Source organism: Pygocentrus nattereri, chromosome 8 (assembly GCF_015220715.1).
Source record: "Pygocentrus nattereri isolate fPygNat1 chromosome 8, fPygNat1.pri, whole genome shotgun sequence".
NCBI lineage: Eukaryota > Metazoa > Chordata > Actinopteri > Characiformes > Serrasalmidae > Pygocentrus > Pygocentrus nattereri.
The window spans coordinates 12,768,813-12,787,541 of record NC_051218.1 but is presented as its reverse complement, the minus strand read 5'-3'; the positions used below and the strand labels follow the sequence as shown (position 1 = coordinate 12,787,541).

At 40.4% G+C, this 18,729-nt stretch overlaps 1 protein-coding gene across 3 annotated transcripts in view; it reads left to right on the top strand.

Annotated features, from left to right (window-relative positions):
* The window catches only part of slit3 (slit homolog 3 (Drosophila)), a 221,940-nt gene that overhangs the window by 169,282 nt on the left and 33,929 nt on the right, over window positions 1-18,729 (top strand). For all 3 annotated transcript variants that reach the window (XM_017690095.2, XM_037540776.1, XM_017690099.2), the window contains 7 exons: window positions 7,424-7,587; window positions 10,730-10,865; window positions 12,333-12,401; window positions 12,648-12,719; window positions 14,534-14,605; window positions 16,565-16,636; window positions 18,460-18,623. In XM_017690095.2, coding sequence (XP_017545584.1) covers window positions 7,424-7,587; window positions 10,730-10,865; window positions 12,333-12,401; window positions 12,648-12,719; window positions 14,534-14,605; window positions 16,565-16,636; window positions 18,460-18,623 — 749 coding nt within the window. The remainder of the gene's footprint in view (window positions 1-7,423; window positions 7,588-10,729; window positions 10,866-12,332; window positions 12,402-12,647; window positions 12,720-14,533; window positions 14,606-16,564; window positions 16,637-18,459; window positions 18,624-18,729) is intronic.

Sequence of the window (18,729 nt, the reverse complement as noted above, 5' to 3'; positions counted from 1 at the left end):
CAGTATTATATGTAGTTAAAAAGCAACTCCTGATTTGACCAATCAGTGCTTCATTAAATTGCGCTCCTGATGTAATTGATGATATTAACAAGTCTCTGTGGTGGCTGTAAAGGTGTCAAGGAAAAATATGGACCCAAGAAATTCTTGTTACTTTTTATTGTTTTTATGTTTATTTGAATGATGAATATGACTTTATATTGTGATCAATTCACTGCTGAGGTAAAATGTTTAAAATTTTGCTTAGATGCCTAAAACTTTACCACACAACTTTTACACCATTTGAAACTCCCAGCAGCCTTTTATATAGTGTGAAAATTTCATGATTGTTGGATCAATAGCAGTGGTCCAGAATTACTTGGGGTAATATCTTGCCACAGTAACATATATTAAAGTTAAGAATATTTTTACGAGGGCAGTGATATGCTTTATGCATATGTAATTAATAAATCTAACGTCATGGGATTTAGGAAATGCTTTCTTTCACAGTCCATTAAGTTTTACGTCAGGGGTGTTCAATCCTGATCCTGGAGATCTACCACCCTGCAGAGTTTAGGTGTAGCACACACCTGGCTCTAATAGTCAGAAGCACTTGAAGGTCTTCATTGCCTGGACCAGGTGTGTTAGCTCAGGGTTGGAGCTAAACTTTGCAGGGTGGTAGATGTCCAAGACCAGGATTGGGTACCTCTGTTCTAGGTGGTAACTAGGTTGTGGTGTGAGATACAAACTCTAAAGTGCTATATAATTTTGCATATCATGAAGGTAGGTTCTGAGAAATTTAACTAAATTACGCTGAAGTGTGACACGGGGTCTAGATATTAGCTTAGTAAATGTGTTGTTTGGGTGCAATAATAGTATGTACCAATACAGTCTAACTACATTACACCATACAGGTTCTAACTATTAAGCTCATAAAAGGTAAACATGAACTAAATTTCAATGTAATTTCACATCTTTAAGCAGGAAGCACCTCCAATCACTAGGTACCTATTTTTTTCAGGCCAGATTCAAATACATCATTTTACACCATGTAAATATTCTGTACTTTTTACCTATAATAAATACACAGCACTGTGGAGTTTGTACCCCATACTTAACCAGTTAATGTCTAAAATGCATCTTGTGTCTTGGAAGTTCCCATAATGTTACATAAAATAAGTAAGCAGTACTTTGAAGTTTGTAGTTTACACTTACCTAGTTTATACCTGGAACTTGAACCCAGAAGGGACTGTAAAAAAAGCAGTTGTTTTTTACAAGTCATCCTTTGTTAAACTGGGCTAAATAACTGGTCATTAATCTATGCCTTGCTGTCAACACATTCACAAAGTCTTTAAACATATATATCTTGATTACCATTCATGATGTCAATAGGATGTTTCATGTGCATGCATCAAACATAGAAAACTGAGCTGATAGAAAATATCATTTTCATTTTAAATATTTAATATTGAATATCTCTGCAACTGAAAATGCAATTATGTGCTGAATGAGAGAACATTCACAGATTGTTGATTTTCCTACCCAGATACATCTGATTCAAATCAGCAGTAAATATCCAGATTAGAGCAGGAAAATGATCAAACTCTGCTGGACTCCAGCCCTCCAGGACCTCAATAGGCCACCCTTGGTTTAAGCATTGGCCTTATCTCCGGGAGATTGTGAGATCAATTCTCGGGGATGGTATAGACATCTGTGGCCAGGAGCAGCGCCGGCTCTAGAAACTTTTACCAGGGATGGCAAAACGGTGGCACTGAGTTTCAGCACGGTGGCAGTATGGCAATGTGAGTGGAGTAAGGGGGCAAGATTGAACAGTTGTTCTGCCCATTGCCAAGTCACTGTCCCCTTAAAGGCAAAGCAATACAGAAGAGACATACTCGAAATTAGAAAGTGTGAGCTTGGGATTGTGATTTGAGGGAGGGTAGAGAGAATTTGCACAGTTGTTCTTTCTAATTCACTCTCCCCTTCAAGGCCAAGCAGTAGAGAAGAGTTGTACTGCCTATGATAATGCCTGGCCAGAAGGGTGTTGGGGATGGCGGTGAGAGTTGTCTCTGCTCTTAAAGATGCAAACACCCACCGGACAACAAGATGGAGGCCAATGACATGGCAGCAATTTTGACATGGTATCTGGGGTGGCCACCTCAGACACCCCTTTAAAACTGTATATGGCCAGAGAGGGTAATTGACGTCTCTCTGGGTAGGCAGGATGGCCCTCCCTATCCCCAGTATGATGCTAGCCAACATAAGTATTTTGTCACTGTTGGAGGAAAACCTCTTACCTCTATTTTTGACATTTTTACTTTTTAAATAACTTGACAATGCCAGCTGTCTTTTATGTTGTGTCTAAATTTCTTGAAGAATGATTGAATAGAAATGATTCAAAATTACTTAAAATAAAATTTTGGTAGTTTAACAAACATTGAACATTTTTTGTTTTTACCTTCTCCAGTGAAGTTACTTTTTTGGAGATATGGAGTTTTGCTCCAACAGCAATGATTTGTCAACTGACATAACATAATTAGCCGTTAGTAGTCTCCTCTCAAGAAGTTCAGCTTTTCAGTGACGTTGTGGTACCAGCTGTTTTAAAAGATTCCCAGGTGCAGCACGTATCTTAGAGGAAACAAGCAATAGCCTTTGGCCTCCCAACTTGGTGATATTATAGGGGAAGGCAATGCTCATTGGTGCACAACTAAATTGGGAAGAGAAAATTAGTAAAAAAAATAAATAAATAAAAGAATACATTTTAAAGATTTACATGCCGCTTTAAAGTCTTAAGAGGTCAAGATTTTAATATACTTACATATCCAAATACTGTACTAGTGCTATTTATCAAACACAACATTAGTGTTAACCAACAGCAGAACCGTCTTTGGATGGCATGTATGTCAGTCGGTCAGTCATTCAGCTCATAAACTACAAACTACAGTTTTCCTTAGCGAGTGTTCGGTCAGAATGGGGTTAAAAGCTGCTTTCTTTGGTGCACTAGCGCACAGGAAAGTCAATGGCAGTGGATCTGGTCACACATGCAGCACCAATCACTCTGCTGTTATAATCCCATAGAAAGAAAGGCCGAGCATGTGGTGTAATCAAACTGCACTATGCTTTTCTTGTGCATTATTGTTTGCAGATGCTTTTCCAAATTCTGAGCTTGTTTTCTTTGTCCCTCAGCACTTTCTCAAACGACTGATGTCAGTATTTTGGTTTGGCCGCCTTCAAGCATGACGAATGACATAAAAAAGAACAAAAAGAGGGGCTGCTTTCTTCACTAGAAAACAGATCCAAATATTCCGTGAGGGCGATGTCCAAAAAATTTCAGTCTTGTGATGAAAAACACTGCCGCACTGATGTCTTTGAGCTCGGACGCAGTTATGTTCAGTTATTTCTGAAACAGTGCCAACACAACGTTACTAGTTGTACCACATGAAGCAAATTAGGAGCAATTTTTGAATGACGTTCAGAATTGCAAGCATGAGTTTTATGAGTTTTATACTGTTTTTGAACTGAAATCAGCAGAACGATGCGATGTAGCACATTTGAAGGCGCCACAGGGCTGGAGGAAAGAGATAATGCAGAGTAATCAGGAGAAAAATAACAAACAGACGGAGGCAGCAAAATTCTCTGAATTATTCAGGCTGCCTTCAGGTAACGTTTCTTTAAATGTGGACTTGATGTGAATTATGGTCTGTAGCAGCTGCGTTTCGTGCATCTGTGAGTGTGTTTGTGTGTGTGTGTGTGTGTGTGTGTGTGTGTGTGTGTATGTGTGTGTGTAGGCATTCAGTTTTTTAATGTAAACCAAGTGTATGAGCACAATGATGCTCACTGCAGATTGTGTATGTGTGTGTGTGTGTGTGTGTGTGTGTGTGTGTGTGTGTGTGTGTGTGTGTGTGTGTGTGTGTGTGTGTTTACGAGTGAGTCAGTGGCCTATGGCATTAAACTGAATGAACAGCAGTTATGAATGAATACCTCCCTCTGTCTCTCACTCTCTCTCTTACTCTCTCACTCTCTGTATCTCTGTTCCTCTTACATTGTATCTCTGTCTCTCTTTCTCCCACTTTATATAAAGAGGAGATAGTCTTCCTATTCATGCCTTGTTTTCAGGGACCAATATCATTCTAATTTATTCTGAGTTTTAATTTCTATTACCCAATGTTCCAGAGCTCTTACTGTTTTTGATGATGGGAATAATGTTTAGATGAGGCTGTAAAGCAGTGTTGAAGCGAAGCTGCTGTGTGTTAGGAGCTGGTAGAGGGTTAATAAGCCTGAGAACCAGCTGAGCTGAGGGATCTCTTCTCAGGGTTTGGTTCTTGGCCCTGTATCCTTAAACTGCAGCATTTCACTGGACTCAGCTTCAAGTGCATTCAGAAATCTTATTAGAATGTTTATTAACAGAGGTAATTCTGCCCTGCATGCATTGGTTGGTGTTTTCCTTTACACTTTTTGGATCATTCTTTAGAATTCTGCATGCAGGCCTTCTGTTAGATGCTTGTCTGTATCATGTGATCCAGGGCGGTGCTGCCCAGAGTGAACTGGTACCTGTGTTCCTGACATCTGGGCTTTTTCTATATATTTCACTCTCTGTCTCTGTTTCACTCACTTTCTCTTTTTCACTCGTTTCACTCTTTAATCTCTCTCTCTCTATTCTCTCTCTCTCTCTCTCTCTCTCTCGCTCTCTCTCTCTCTCTCTCTCTCTCTCTGTCTTCAATCTTTTTCCTCTCTCTGTATTTTTAGCAGCTCAGTATTGGAGTGGGTCTGTCTACGTCAGCTGCAAAGTAATTAGAGAGCTGGCATGAGAGACAGAGAGAGAGAAAGAGAGAGATGTCCAGCTGTTCTTTGACCGTGCTGGTGCATAAAGTGTTTTGGCCAGCCTGTCCCTCCACCCTCAGGCCACTTCTGCACATGAACTTTAATGTTAGCAGTGCTTTCAATGCTAGCTGAAGGGTTATTGGACCAGAGGGAACACACACAGAGGTCACAGGTTATTCTTCTGTTGTTCCGATTGGTGATTAGCACAATAGAAACAGCTATTTGCTTTCTTTTTTTTGTAGTGGCTCATTATTAGTGTTAGCTCATTACTGGTAAATTGTTCCAGGCTGTCCCAAGGCTTTTGTTTATTTTCTCTGTGTTTTCTCCATCTGCCTTTAGCACTGAAGAAAGATAGCATAGGCTACCCTCTCTCTCTCTCTCTCTCTCTCTCTCTCTCTCTTTCTCCTTCTCCTTGCACTTTCTCTGAAGATAATGAACCCATTTGATGCTTTGTTGTTTATGGAGCGCCGTGTGAATAATTAAAGGCAAACACATGGTGGGTCGGTGCGGGTATTACCGGGTGCCGCTGCATCCGATCTCCGGGATGTCAGTTGGCAGTGCATTGGAAGGTCAGCCCACTTAATTAATCTATGCTGTGGGCTATAGAAAAGGATTGGCTCCTCTCAGACACTCTAGTCAGGAGCAGCAGTCCTGGGCCAGCTCCAACAGAGGCTCTGTAACAGTATCAGTCAGCCACACCCAGCCACCAGACCCCGACAGCCGCTACACTCACCACCCTGCTGACTCATTGCTGGTGACGCCTTCCACTCAAGGCCAAACTTTCATGATTTAGGTCCCTACTCCACTAGGTGAACTTTCCAAGCTCCGAGAGGATACATGAAAAATGGGTCAGTAACTTGGTTGTGAAGGCTCCACTCCTGTGGTCCATTTAGCAGACTGGGGGGATGGATTTAGGAGCCTGCCTGAGCCCAGATGTGATAAAATATGTCTCTGTCTAGTGTTCCTCCTACGCCTTATGTTTAGCTTTGTGGCTAAAAGTAAAAAATACCTTTATCACAAAGTTACTGGTACTAATGTGAAAAGTTAAGGTCAGCTGTAAAAGACATGCATAAAATTTCTTAATAACCCCCATGTTTCTGATAGGGCCACAAAAATTACAGAAAAGTTGATTAGCCATCAACCAAGGTGCAAAATACAGGGGCTCCTGGGGGTACAGGACCTCCCATTTGAACCTCTTGGACCCCCTGAATGTCTCAAAATTAGTACCTGAAAATAAACCTATTATGACATTATACTGTCATAGTTTAGCTGCTTTATCCACAATTGGCCAGCTTCTGTCTTTGATATTCTTGACTAGCTAAAGATGCAGCGCTGGTCTACCTCAGGGTGGCACTATTGCAAATTGGTTCACCCAGTTGGTCCTTCACAGCCTATTAACTGTAACTGTGGATACCTCTGAAAACTTTACAGTATGCCGTAACATGTTTGTAATCTGAAAACATGCCCAATTTCCCAAGTGTTTGGTGGGAAATTTTATTTATTCTTCAAACCAAAGACAAAAGAGTAGCTGTGTAAGATCTCAGGTAATGTGTGGAAGTGCACATGTCCAAACTAAAAAAAAAGAAGAATTGTTAAACCCAGCACTTTGCTGCCATTTAAACTAGCTAAATGCTGTAAATGTAAATGTAAATGAGTGTCAAACTCAACCACTAATGGGGCCACATTAAATAATCTCAACAAATCTGTGAACCAAAGGACAAAATGTTTTTAATTTCATTTTTAATTAAACTTGTGCTGTAACACTGGCCATTGTTTATTTGAAATTCTCCAAAACCTCAGCAATAATATATAGGCACTTGTAGTAGAACTTGAAATATTACGTGGTCACTTATAGTATTCAAAATGTAAATGTCACCAGGAACTCAGTTTTTTAGTATTCTAGTTCAGTATTTGCTTGAACTAGACAACTGGCATCCTTTCATTACTGTACTTCCACAAAGGCACAATTTCTAAGCCGCTGAGCTAATGTTTGGTGTTTAGACTGGTTGAAACGCAGCTGAAATGCAGCTAGTGTGTTTGGTGATGTCATAAGTGTGCAGAGGACATCGATTGATGTGGAACTGAGGTGAAACTGCTGTCCCATAGATTGTAGAGCACACATTATGTTGCATGCTGGTGATTGTAGTGCAGTGAATTTTGAAACAGGCCAATATTAATAGAAAATCAAAATATATTTGGGTGCCAGAGAGGATTGTATCGTGGGCCTGATCTGGGCCTTGTGTTTGACACATGGGAGTTAAACAAACACTGTTTTCTGCTAGTTGGCTAATGCAGAAGAAAGCCAGATACCTACTACTCATAAGACAAATATCACGCCTGTATTCATCAGCCTCTACATCAGCATATTTCTTTACAGCTGTAGGGGGGATTCTCAATGGTTTGTGCAATGCAAGCTAGGTATTGTAGTAAGATAAAAATGCAAAAAGGATATAAAATTGTATAACATGAAAAATAACACTACATGCTAGTTTTAAGTCAGAATGCATCTTTTAGAAGTTGCCACAGTGGCAAAACAGTACAACAGCTTCTACATGAATGCTTTTATGTTTTTATATTGTTTGTACCCTGATTCTAATGGCCTGAATGTGTTCTTCTATGTGTCCAGTAACCTGCTGTCCAACCCTTACGTGTGTGACTGTCACCTGGCATGGCTGGGTCAGTGGCTAAAGAAGACACGAGTGGTCAGTGGAAATCCTCGGTGCCAGAAACCTGCCTTTCTGAAGGAGATTCCCATACAGGACGTGGCTGCACCAGACTTCACCTGCGATGGTATACACACGTTTCCTCAATATGTCTTCAAAGCTTTATGGCCTAAATACCTCAGTTTAAGTGCAAACTCATAGGAGGATTAATCCTTTTATACATGCATGCCAGCATGCACTTATCCATTCATGCATTTGTGCATTTACAATGTCTGAACGGCTGAAATCCAACCCGTATTAAGACACTTATGATGGTCATTAAAGAATCAAGGCCCAGCAGCCTTTACAATGGGTAAAGCTAATGAGTCCTATAGCTCCATGTTTTATACAGTGTCTGTTAAAAGTTTTGGCTGGCTGTGATGAGCATGTTTTCTTTGTCAGTTTTCAATAACTTAACACATTAAAGACTGTGCGGGTTTATTTTGTGGTAAAAATTATATAAATGCATAAATATTTGTGACAGTGTTAGTGACAGTGCTGCCTTGGGAAGAATGCCAAAACCCACGCATTTTATCTCCTTGGTGTGTCAACACTCATCAGCACTCAAACCTTTCAGCTGGTTTAATCTCCTTTGGACCAAAAGGATTTCAATAAGAGCTTTTAACAGTAGTCTGAAAAGAGAAGCAATGTTTTTTTAACAAAGTCTACTTTTCCTACACTTTTCTAGACGCTTGTCTAGTGAAAGTGCATCTGAGTTTCGCAACATGTGCAGCTCTTTTTCTTGCTTATTTTACGTATTCACGGGCGACACGGTGGTGCTGTGGGTAGTGCTGTCACCTCCCAGCAAGAACAGCCTGGGTTCTAGTCTGGGCAATTATGGTCCTTTCTGTGTGGAGTTTGCATGTTCGCCCCCTGTCTGTGTGGGGTTCTTGTAATGTAAATGGATTTAAGAGGTTGTTGACAAGAATGGGTCACCAGAGAGGTGCTTGTTTTCGATGGCGTTAATATGCTGTGATACATGACAGTGGACTTTGTTGTAGCTAATCAAAACTAAACAGCTTAAAAAGCTGTTTGGAAAATTGATGCTGTCAGCATTATAAAGCTTGCCCAACCTTGCAACAGTTGCTATTAATGGACATATTTGTGGGCAGAATTCAAATTTCAAAAGTAGGCAAGATGTCTTCACAATTTTGACAGGCAGTGAGTCTCATATCCCTATTATTTCCCACCAGTTCTGCCAGAACAGACTATGGTCACCCCTCAGGGTTACTCTGGTCACCCCACACTCCATCTTCACACACTTCCCTCGCCTTCATTCTAGTTTAACTGCTGCTCATGCTCAGCCTCCTGTACTGTGAGGGCATCAGAAGGCCAAATTAAATCACAAGGCCTCTGCATTATCACACTTCAGCTAGCTTTTGGAGGGAAACAGCAGCTATTTCCCTGCAGTCGCGAAGCTGAGGGGTTAGTGAGACCTGCAGCGCTGCCGTAAATTTAAACCGAGAAAAGGAAATGTGGTTTGGCTTCCATCTGGCTGAAGTCTCTGCTAGAGCAGGGCCTTGCCATCAAAGCCCAAATGTTTTAGGGAGAGTGGCTTTTTTGCTGCTTAAGAGCTTCTGGGAATAGGCTGAGGAAAGCCTGCTTCAACACAGAGAGCAAGCACTGAAATAAAGCACTTGAAATAAAGAGGCTCAAAGTGAGGAGGCTCGGCTCTGGAAGAGAGCTATTAGTTAGTATTATACATGTTCAGATCCAGCTTTGTGTTTTGCCTGCTTTCACCTAGACGCAGTGTGAAGTCTACGCAATGCTCTTCTTCATAGCTGGGGTGATCAAGAGGGTCACTGAGTTTTCAAGCCTTTTTCCTGCCTCTCCAAAGACTCTGTATTTGTCACCACGACTTCAGACTATTTTTGGAGCTCCGAAATTACACTCAGGAGTAACAAAATAAAACTAAACTGATTTACGGGAAGAAGCCCAATCAGCAGAGGAAAATAACGCTCTCATTCCGAGTCCTCCCCTGTCTCCCTCCCTCCTCTAAATCATTTTCTTTTTCCTTTCTTTCTCTCTTTCATTCTCACTCTCTATTTTCCTCTGTCTTTCTTTCTCTCTCACTCCTTCTATCTTTTTCACTCACTGTCTCTATCATTCTTCTTCACTCTTTCTTTTTTCTCTCTCACTCTTTTTTTCTCACTCTCTATCCTCTCTCTCTCACACACTCTCTTTCCTTTCCCTATAGTCCTCTCTCTTTCTCTTTTTTGTCTTTTTCATTCTCTCTCTCTCTCTCTCTCTCTCTCTCTCTCTCTCTCTCTGTCTCTCACTCTCTCTCTCCTTTCCCTATATTCTTCTCTTTCTCCTTTCTTTCTATCCTTTATTCTCTCTCTCTCTCTCTGTCTCTCTCTCTCAGGCTGTTATTGTTGGAGTGTTGCTGTGGCTCCACTGCCTCTCATTAATGTCTTAATTCTCTGTTGCTTTTTAATCTGGAGTGTAATTCAGACTCCTTTGCAGATAGGATCTCGCGGGTGGGTGGGGAATGAAAGCAGGGGGAGAGAGGCAGTGAGGGCTGCCTGAGGAAAACGGACGCCGCTCTGGCCAAGAACAATATTTAGTGGACAATCATTAACTCCTGTGTGCTGTTTTACTTATTAGGAGCAAGTGTTTTGGGTAATGATGGTTATATCCCTGCAGCAGCTGGTTGCTGGGCTATTTTGGGACGACCGCTGCTCAAATCAGTTTTGGACCAGTTGCCACACACGCACACACACACCAGCGCACCTGTGGTTTTCACTGCTGCTTTGTTCTTTTTCTCTCTCCTACTCTTTTCCCCACCCTCATTCTCTCCTTTTTAAAGAATTCATGAATGTCTATATTAAACCTGTGTTACAGACCCTCGCTCACTTTCCTCTTTGTGTGGGCGATATCTCAGTAAAGAAGCATTAAATATGAAACTCTTCCCCCCTCTCTCTCTTTCTCTTTCTCTCTCCATGTCCTTTCTTCTTTATCTCTCCCTTCTCTTTATCTCTGTTTGGCTGTTCATCTCTCTCTCAGTTCAGTTCAGTGTAAAAGTCTCTTATTAGCTTGAATAATATTTGAATGTTCTAAATATACATAGATATAGATATTTAATTTGTTATTTACAAGATTAATAGCTATTTTTTCATTCCTATATTTTAAACAAATGATAAATTGATGATTTGCCTTACTGGTTATCCTTCAGGTTACGAGAAGGTCTCTCTCGCTGTCTCGTTCTCTCTCTCTCTCCCTTTATTCAGGTGTAGAGGAGAATGCCTGTTTGCCGTCAGTCCCTCGCTGTCCAGAGCCTTGCACATGCTCAGATACAGTGGTGCGCTGCAGCAACCGTGGACTGCGCTCTCTGCCCAAGGGCATCCCCAAGGACACCACAGAGCTGTGAGCCTCTCTCTCTCTCTCTCTCTCTCTCTCTCTCCTGTTGCTCGTGTCATTCTGTCATCTTTGTTTCACTGTTTTCCAACACATTTCTGACACGTCGGCTATTGAGTCCCATTAGCCAGCAGTGATTCCAGGAATTAGTTTGTCACGAGCGATACATTTTTTCCTCTGTCATCTGAGGCATTACACCAATGTCACGTCAAAACAGAGCTGTTCATTTCTACTCTGGCCATGGCTGATCTGAGTCTAAGTGATGCTGAACTTAAAGAAAAGCCGATCAAAGCAACTGCTTTAAACCTTAGAATTATGTTACCCTTAGGGTCGTTTTTCCATACAGGGATTAAGCCTAGTCCTGGACTTGGTGATGCTTTATTTTGAGTAGTCATTTTAGATGAAACAAACACTCAACAGATTCTCAGTAACATGTTAAAAACATATAAGGAGTTAAGGATTAGGTTTTGGGTTGTGGTTAAGGTTAAGGTTAGGGTTGGGATTAGGGCCAGGGTGAGGGTAAGGTTTTGGTAAGGGTAGGTAAGGTTAGATTTTGCGTAGTGGAAGTAACATTGGTGATGTGTTACTGATAATCTGTTAAGAGTCATCTACAAAGGACCACTCAAATAAAGTGTTACCCTGGACTTCATGGAGGTTTTCCATTGAAAGGAAAATATAGTCCATGGCTAGACTGAATAGGAAGGGCCCTTAGAGTCTTCAATAAGGAAACTGGCCCTTGGAGTCTTATAACCTCTAGAGATGTTATTGTCATTTTGCCATACATTTGATTTTTACATACAAATATTTAACTGAAATGACATAGTTACATAATTAATTTTGCATATATAAATAAAATGCATATGCAACTGTTGAGTGCAATGTTCTAGATGCTTATTCATAATGGTAGAACTTGCTGACCTTTCCAAGCTTGGTTAGTATTGCATTTAAGTCAGTGTGGGATTTTGAGACAGACTACACTACATTATAATGTTACCTTACATTGTTACATTGTTATTTTTTTATGTGACCTGATCTGATGTTGTGTCGTGTTGTGATGTGTTATGTTGTATTGGTTGTTATTTTATGTTGTATTGCATTAATATTCATAATTGAGTAATATTTGAAGACCTATATACTAGACCGCTCTACTATACATAATAGACGAGTATTCAAAATGGTTGAACGTACTGACTCCTCCTAGCTTGCTTAGTACAGCTTTTAGGAGAATGAGGGACCTTTCAAACATATTACATTACATTATATGTGCATACATTGTGGCTCATTGACTCTACAACCTCTAGTCCTTGAGCTATTTATGGATTTTGATAGTCTAACAAAATTCAGTCCATCATAAAACTTTTCGTTTTCACTTGTTGTTTCTTTAGCACACTCACCTGAAGTCTTCAGTCTGACGTTGCTGTAGAGTGAGTGGTGCGAATGTGGCAGTGTGTAAACATGTTTGTCTCCATGTCTCAGATATCTGGAAGGCAACCTGCTCACATCAGTGCCCAAGGAGCTGTCCAGTCTGAAACAACTCTTGCTTGTGTATGTATTTCCATCCTTTCAAAGCACAACACAATCAGTTTAATTACTGTCTTCTCCAAACCTGGTTTTTGCAGTTTTGTGGGCAGATGCTAATTTTGTTAAGTAGAGGTTGGCAATTCAGAAGATGTTACACTGTGTTAAAGTCCAGTACAGATTGCATGTTTTGTTTGAGATTTGAAGTGGGTGGTTTTCAGAGTTTCCTCGGTGCATGAGGTTAATCGTGCGTGTGTTTGTGATGCCCTGCAGGGACCTGAGTAATAACAGTATCAGCTCTCTGACTCCACTCATCTTCAGCAACATGACTCAGCTCTCCACACTGTGAGTCTACCGCACACTGCTACCTCCCACACTACTGACAACAACCACAGCTGTACAGCTTCTCTGTATATCAATAATGTCTGATTGTGTTAGTGCGGTTTATACACTATTCTTCAAAAGTGAAATCATATGTTAAATTACTCACTTGTTTATTTATGTACACTACCATTCAAAACTTTAGAATTTTTGTTGTCAATAAAATAAAACCCTTTTGTGTGCATACGTGCATAAAATGATGCTAATGTGATGCTGGAACCATGTAACTTTATATAGTTTGTAGGAAAATGAAGAAGGATTAGTTGTGATTGACAGTGATGTAGATTTTAATAGTCTCTTGGTAATTATAGCTTACTGTTTATCATGAACTTTTCATCCTGCTCAAAATATTTGAAAATACATGTTCTTGTGTAGTTTATAGTGTCAATATACAATCCATATTGTGTAATTTATTATTGAATGAAACAACAAAAGTATTAGAAGTCACAAATGATTCCAAACTTTTGAACAATAGTGTTGTATTTAATATGTCACGTTTTGGGGGGACACCAGTCGTTTATTAAATGATAAATGGGTGCCACTTTAAAATAAGACTACCTGTATAAAGGGTTTATAAATAGTTTTAAACTAGTTTGTCATAACACATTCATTTAATAAGGGCAAAGTTTAGCTGTTATATCTGATGAATATGAATGTGTGTTGAAGCTGGCAGGTTTAATGTTGACTAAACATCAAAACGTGAAGTTTGACTGTTTAAATGAATGTGAGTTCAGTGTTAGACAAACAACATCACTCTTGCCCTTCTTGATGTCATACAGAGGTGACTATGCTAGCATGGCTATTTACAGGTTGCTGATGGGGTTGTGATGCTATTAAAGTTGGAACAGCCCCTCTGTCTCTTCAGTATGAAATAGCCTGTTTAATATTGTCCAGGGTTTGAGAAACTGCCCTGAGTGAATAGTGCAGTGGAAACTAACAATGCTGAATTAAAGTAGTTAAAGATGTGAGAGCTGAAGTTGGCCTGCTATCCGCAAAAATGCAAAATTTCCGTTCCACCTTAAATGGTGTCACAGGTACATTCTGGTGCATGCAAAGACTGTAGCAGTTTCAGGTGGAACAGAACATTCAATTAGAAGCCAGTAAATACGAAGCCAACTTCAGCCTCATTTAAATATAGGCATCAGCCATTTCTGTAGACATTTCTGTTCCTTGGCAAGGCTATGAAAAGTGCTGACATCCCCTTCATAGCCTGGAATGGTACATTTTCTGCACATGACATGCCATTTTCATTGTTTTTGCTCTCGTCGTTTTTTCATTCTTCACAGTACCTCATGGGCTGGAACATGGGCAGGTGTATTTGGATTTGCGGTGCAGTAAATATTAATGAGTCAAGACTGTTATGTAACAGTTTATAAATTTGGAATTGGTCCATTTTACCGCCCTCTTTTGCAAGTGTTTGAGCCTCACGGTTTGTCAGTTCCATGTACTGAACTCCCCTTATTCAAGTACGCCAATGCAAATACAGATTTCCATTCTATGGCACCTTTAATGTTTTACAGCTTTTTCAGTTATTTTAGAATCACCTACAGGTCTGTTCATATTGTGGACACTTTTTATGCTAACGTCCAACTAATGTAATTAATCATAAACCTGCAAAGTTATAGGATTAGAATATTAAAATAATGTAATTTTTTTATCTGCAACGGAATTGAAAGCATTTACTCTAAAACATTTGAATGATGAGTCCAAGCTTTTGAAGTGTAGTCTCTCTCTCTCTCTCTCTACCTCTTTTTCACTCTCACACTTTCTCTCTTCAGTATCCTGAGTTATAATCAGATCCGCTGTGTGCCAGTGCATGCGTTTGATGGACTGCGCTCTCTGCGTTTGCTGTAAGTCCACTTCCTGTTTTCACACACACACACACACTCTCAGGCTCAGCCCCTCAGCCAGCATTAATAACTCCAGTTTAGGAAGTGGTTTTGAAACAGAGCAGGTTTGAGAAGGGAAATGCCTGTCTGGCCTCAGCAGGTCCTCCTCTTTGTAGATAGAGAAAGACAGATATTGTATTTTCCTTTCTTCTCCTCTCCCACCACTTATAAGCCACAGCCCTAAAGCCCTGAAGGCCTGATGACCGCCATACTGCCATTCTGGGCAGGCTTGGACAATTTGACAATATTATTATCATAGCCTCAACAGCTCTGACCAGCAATATTATTGTGGTGTTGAGGCTGCTTTGCCGCTTCATTGCATGTTTAATGATAGAGAAGAGGCTGTCCACAAATCAGACTCAGATACAGCAAAGCTTTAAAAAAGTATTCACGAAAAGGACAAAGTATAATCATGAGAGTTCAAGTGAAAGGTACAAATAAAATCACACAATTGATTGCAAAGTGTAGTATTAGATTCTGTACAATGGAGAAAGTTTCTTTCAAAGATATTTAGACTCAGTGGCCACTGCAGCTATAATGTGACCAAAAGATATGGCCTACAGATTCTGAGTTAGGCCTACATACTATGAGACATATTAATGAGTGCCTTTTTAATGTCAGCATATCTATCTGTCAGTCAGCACTTCTGTAGTCAGCACATCATTCTCACTTGGTCATTTCCCAGAATGCCCCGGGGGCCATCAACTCCAGCCTCGGTGATGCAGTATCTGTCCGAGCACAGGGTCAGATTGCTGTTAGACTGACACCTGACCTAATTGTGTCACACCCATAGACAAGCTACATGCTGACAATTTAGTACTGAACATTCAAATAGACATCAGAAGCTATAATGATTCAACAACAATGTATTCACAACGTAAAGCACTATTATATTATGTTTAGGATTTTAAAATGATATTTGGCTGCTTTAGGGCTCAGAATGTGCCTACAAATGCACCCACTTTCACTCTGGACCATAAACTTTCTTGTGTTTAAGCAATATCCCCCAAGTCATCCAGCAATTTGTGAGGGGATCGACTCGCTTCACTATAATGAAATTGCTGCATTAAGATAATCAGTGTATGGCTACTGCAGGTTTTGACAACATAAATGTCTGAATAGCATACATAGGTCTTAACTATGCTCAAACCATCTCAGATTTGTTATTTTTTGTTATTATTTTTAGCAGTTACAGTTAACCAATCCTGAAAACGAGGAATGTTGTAGCCCCCTCAGCTCCCCTACCTCCCACATCCCTGCCTTCCAGTGAATTCTTAGTGCAAATTTGAAGTTTCTGTAAGATCTGGGGTTAAAGTTGGCTGGAGTGGAACTGTGATAAACAGCACTGACAGGCAACCCCTGCACATCAGCCCCCATCTGGCCCCATCCCTTCTAATGTTCCATGTTTTTTGGTGATATAGCACAACATCATCCTCCTTCACAATCATGCAGTTCTGCTGTAAAATAGCTACACTTTTTTGCCTGTCCAGAAAAGATTTTCATCAGGTAGCCAGTTTCATTTGACTCGCTTTTTATTCCGCTTTATAGCTAGTTTGTGTAATTATGTAGTGCTGTATACACTCAACAGGCACAAGAGCACCTAGTTAGCTGGGTGTAGCTGTATTACTGTAGACTTATAAACATGAGCTTTAATTACAATTATAATTACATTGATACCATGACATCAGTACTGAAATCTCCATATAATAATACATGAATATAAATGTTTTTGCTATTGTTGGCACAATATGGTCTCATTGTTTAACCCCTGCTCAAGACATAGACATAAATGGCTAAAGCTAATTTGTGCCGCAAAATTCTCTCTCTCCCCGATTTATCTTTGAAGTGGGCAAAACAATGAGACCATCTTGAAGCATTGCATGTGCTTGTTTTCAATTTCTCCTCTTTCTTCTTCTCCAGAACCCTCCACGGAAACGACCTTTCAACTATTCCAGAGGGAGCCTTCAACCACTTGACGTCTCTGTCTCATCTGTAAGTGTATGTGTGTGTGTGTGTGTGTGTGTGTGTGTGTGTGTGTGTGTGTATGTAGGTGTGTGTGTGTGTGTGTGTGTGTGTGTGTGTGTGTGAGCCTCTCTCTCTCTCTCTCTCTCTCTCTCTCTTTATTCTCTCCCTATTAATGACAGGCTTCCAGCGTCAGACTTGCAGACTCACTCAGCTTTTTATGATCTGTAGAGGTTTGACTTCATTACCGGGTGCAACCTGGGCCCACTAAGAGAGAGAGAGAGAGAGAGAGAGAGAGCAGTTTTCCTAAAGCGCCGCCCCAAGCTTAGAGCTCTGAGACAGGGCCCCACAGGAAATCTTTGTAAATTTTATTATAGCTAAAAGGCATCCATCAGTGAGGGCTTATGACTTGTTTTTTTTTTTCTCTCTCTCTCTCACTCTCTCTCGCTCTCTCGCTCTCTTGCTTTGCCTCGGCTGTAGTTCCTGCAGCCGGTTTTAAGTGGAGTTACTGTAGAGCCACTGTGAAAGGAACTGTCACAGAAAGGTTGCTCTTTAGGGATAAGGGCCCTCTGTTTGATTAGAGACAGAATAGAAGGAAGTGCAGTTGATTTGGCTGTAGCAGATGAAGAGGTTGCCTTTGTGATGTTGAGTAGGATGTACAAATGTGTGTGTCTGTGTGTTTGAATAGAGTTTGAACTCCTCTGTATCAGTGTGTAGGACTAATCCTCTGTCTTTAGTCTTCAGTGTGTGTTGGTCTCTGTGTACATATACAGGTCATGTGAGTTCAAACTAAAAAGAGTAAACATATATATATATATATATATATATATATATATATATATATATACACAGCACCCTCCACAATTACTGGCACACCTCATTAAGATGTATCCTTTAACTCAAGTGAATTTAAAAAATACAAAAATACAAATCCCTGACAAAGCAATCATTATTTTTCATAAAATGACCTGTTCTGCAATTATTGGCACCCCTAACAATTCCTAGAAAATAAATGTAATTGAAGCATTTCTGTCATTTTTACTGTAGTTTATAAAGTTGATCAGAGTATCTAGGAACCTTTAATTAGTAATTCATCACTTCCTGTTTCCCTGGGGTTCAAGTAAGGCAGATGTGTGTATACCTTCATAAGTCAGGCAATGGCTACAAGAAAATAGCCACTTGCCTACACCTGCCCATATCTACAGTCAGAGGAATCATCAAGAAGTTTAAAACAACTGAAACAGTGGCAAACAAGCCTGGACGAGGATGCAGGTTTATCTTGCCACCACGCACAGTGAGGAGGAGTGAGCCTTTTCTCACTTATAAGCATAAATGTAAATATCTAGAGTTCGCTAAGCAGTACTGGGACTTCAACTGGGACTATGTGTTTTGGTCAGATGAGACCAAGATAGAGCTTTTTGGCAACAAACACTCAAAGTGGGTCTGGCGAAACACAAAAGATGAGCACCTCATGCCTACTGTGAAGTATGGGGGAGGATCAGTGATGCTGTGGGCCTGTTTCTCTTCCAAAGGCCCCGGGAAACTTGTTAGGGTGCATGGCATCATGAAATCTTTGAAATACCAGGACATTTTAAATCAAAATCTGGTGGCTTCTGCCTGAAAGCTGAAGATGGGTCGTCACTGGGTCTTTTAGCAAGATAATGGCCCTAAACATGTGGCCATGTTTGTAGAAGCCTAATAAAACATTAATTGTGGAGGGTGCTGTATATATACAGTAATATATATATATATATATATATATATATATATTATACACAAAAATTAGGGATATTGTTATTACATATTAGCACACTATATGAATACAACTGGGTGTGTGTGTGTGTTTGTGGTAGGGCTCTGGGTGCTAACCCACTGTACTGTGATTGTGAGCTCCGCTGGCTCTCCCAGTGGGTGAAGGCTGGCTTTAAGGAGCCTGGTATTGCCCGCTGTACTGGACCACCGGACATGGCTGACCGCCTGCTGCTGACCACCCCCCTTAACCGCTTCCAGTGCAAAGGTGAACCTCTCTCTCTTTGTCCTGCTCTCTCGCTTTGACTGACATAGAGACATATTTATCATTTATATTTATTTGGATACAGCAGGACCTTAGGAATGGCCTCTGT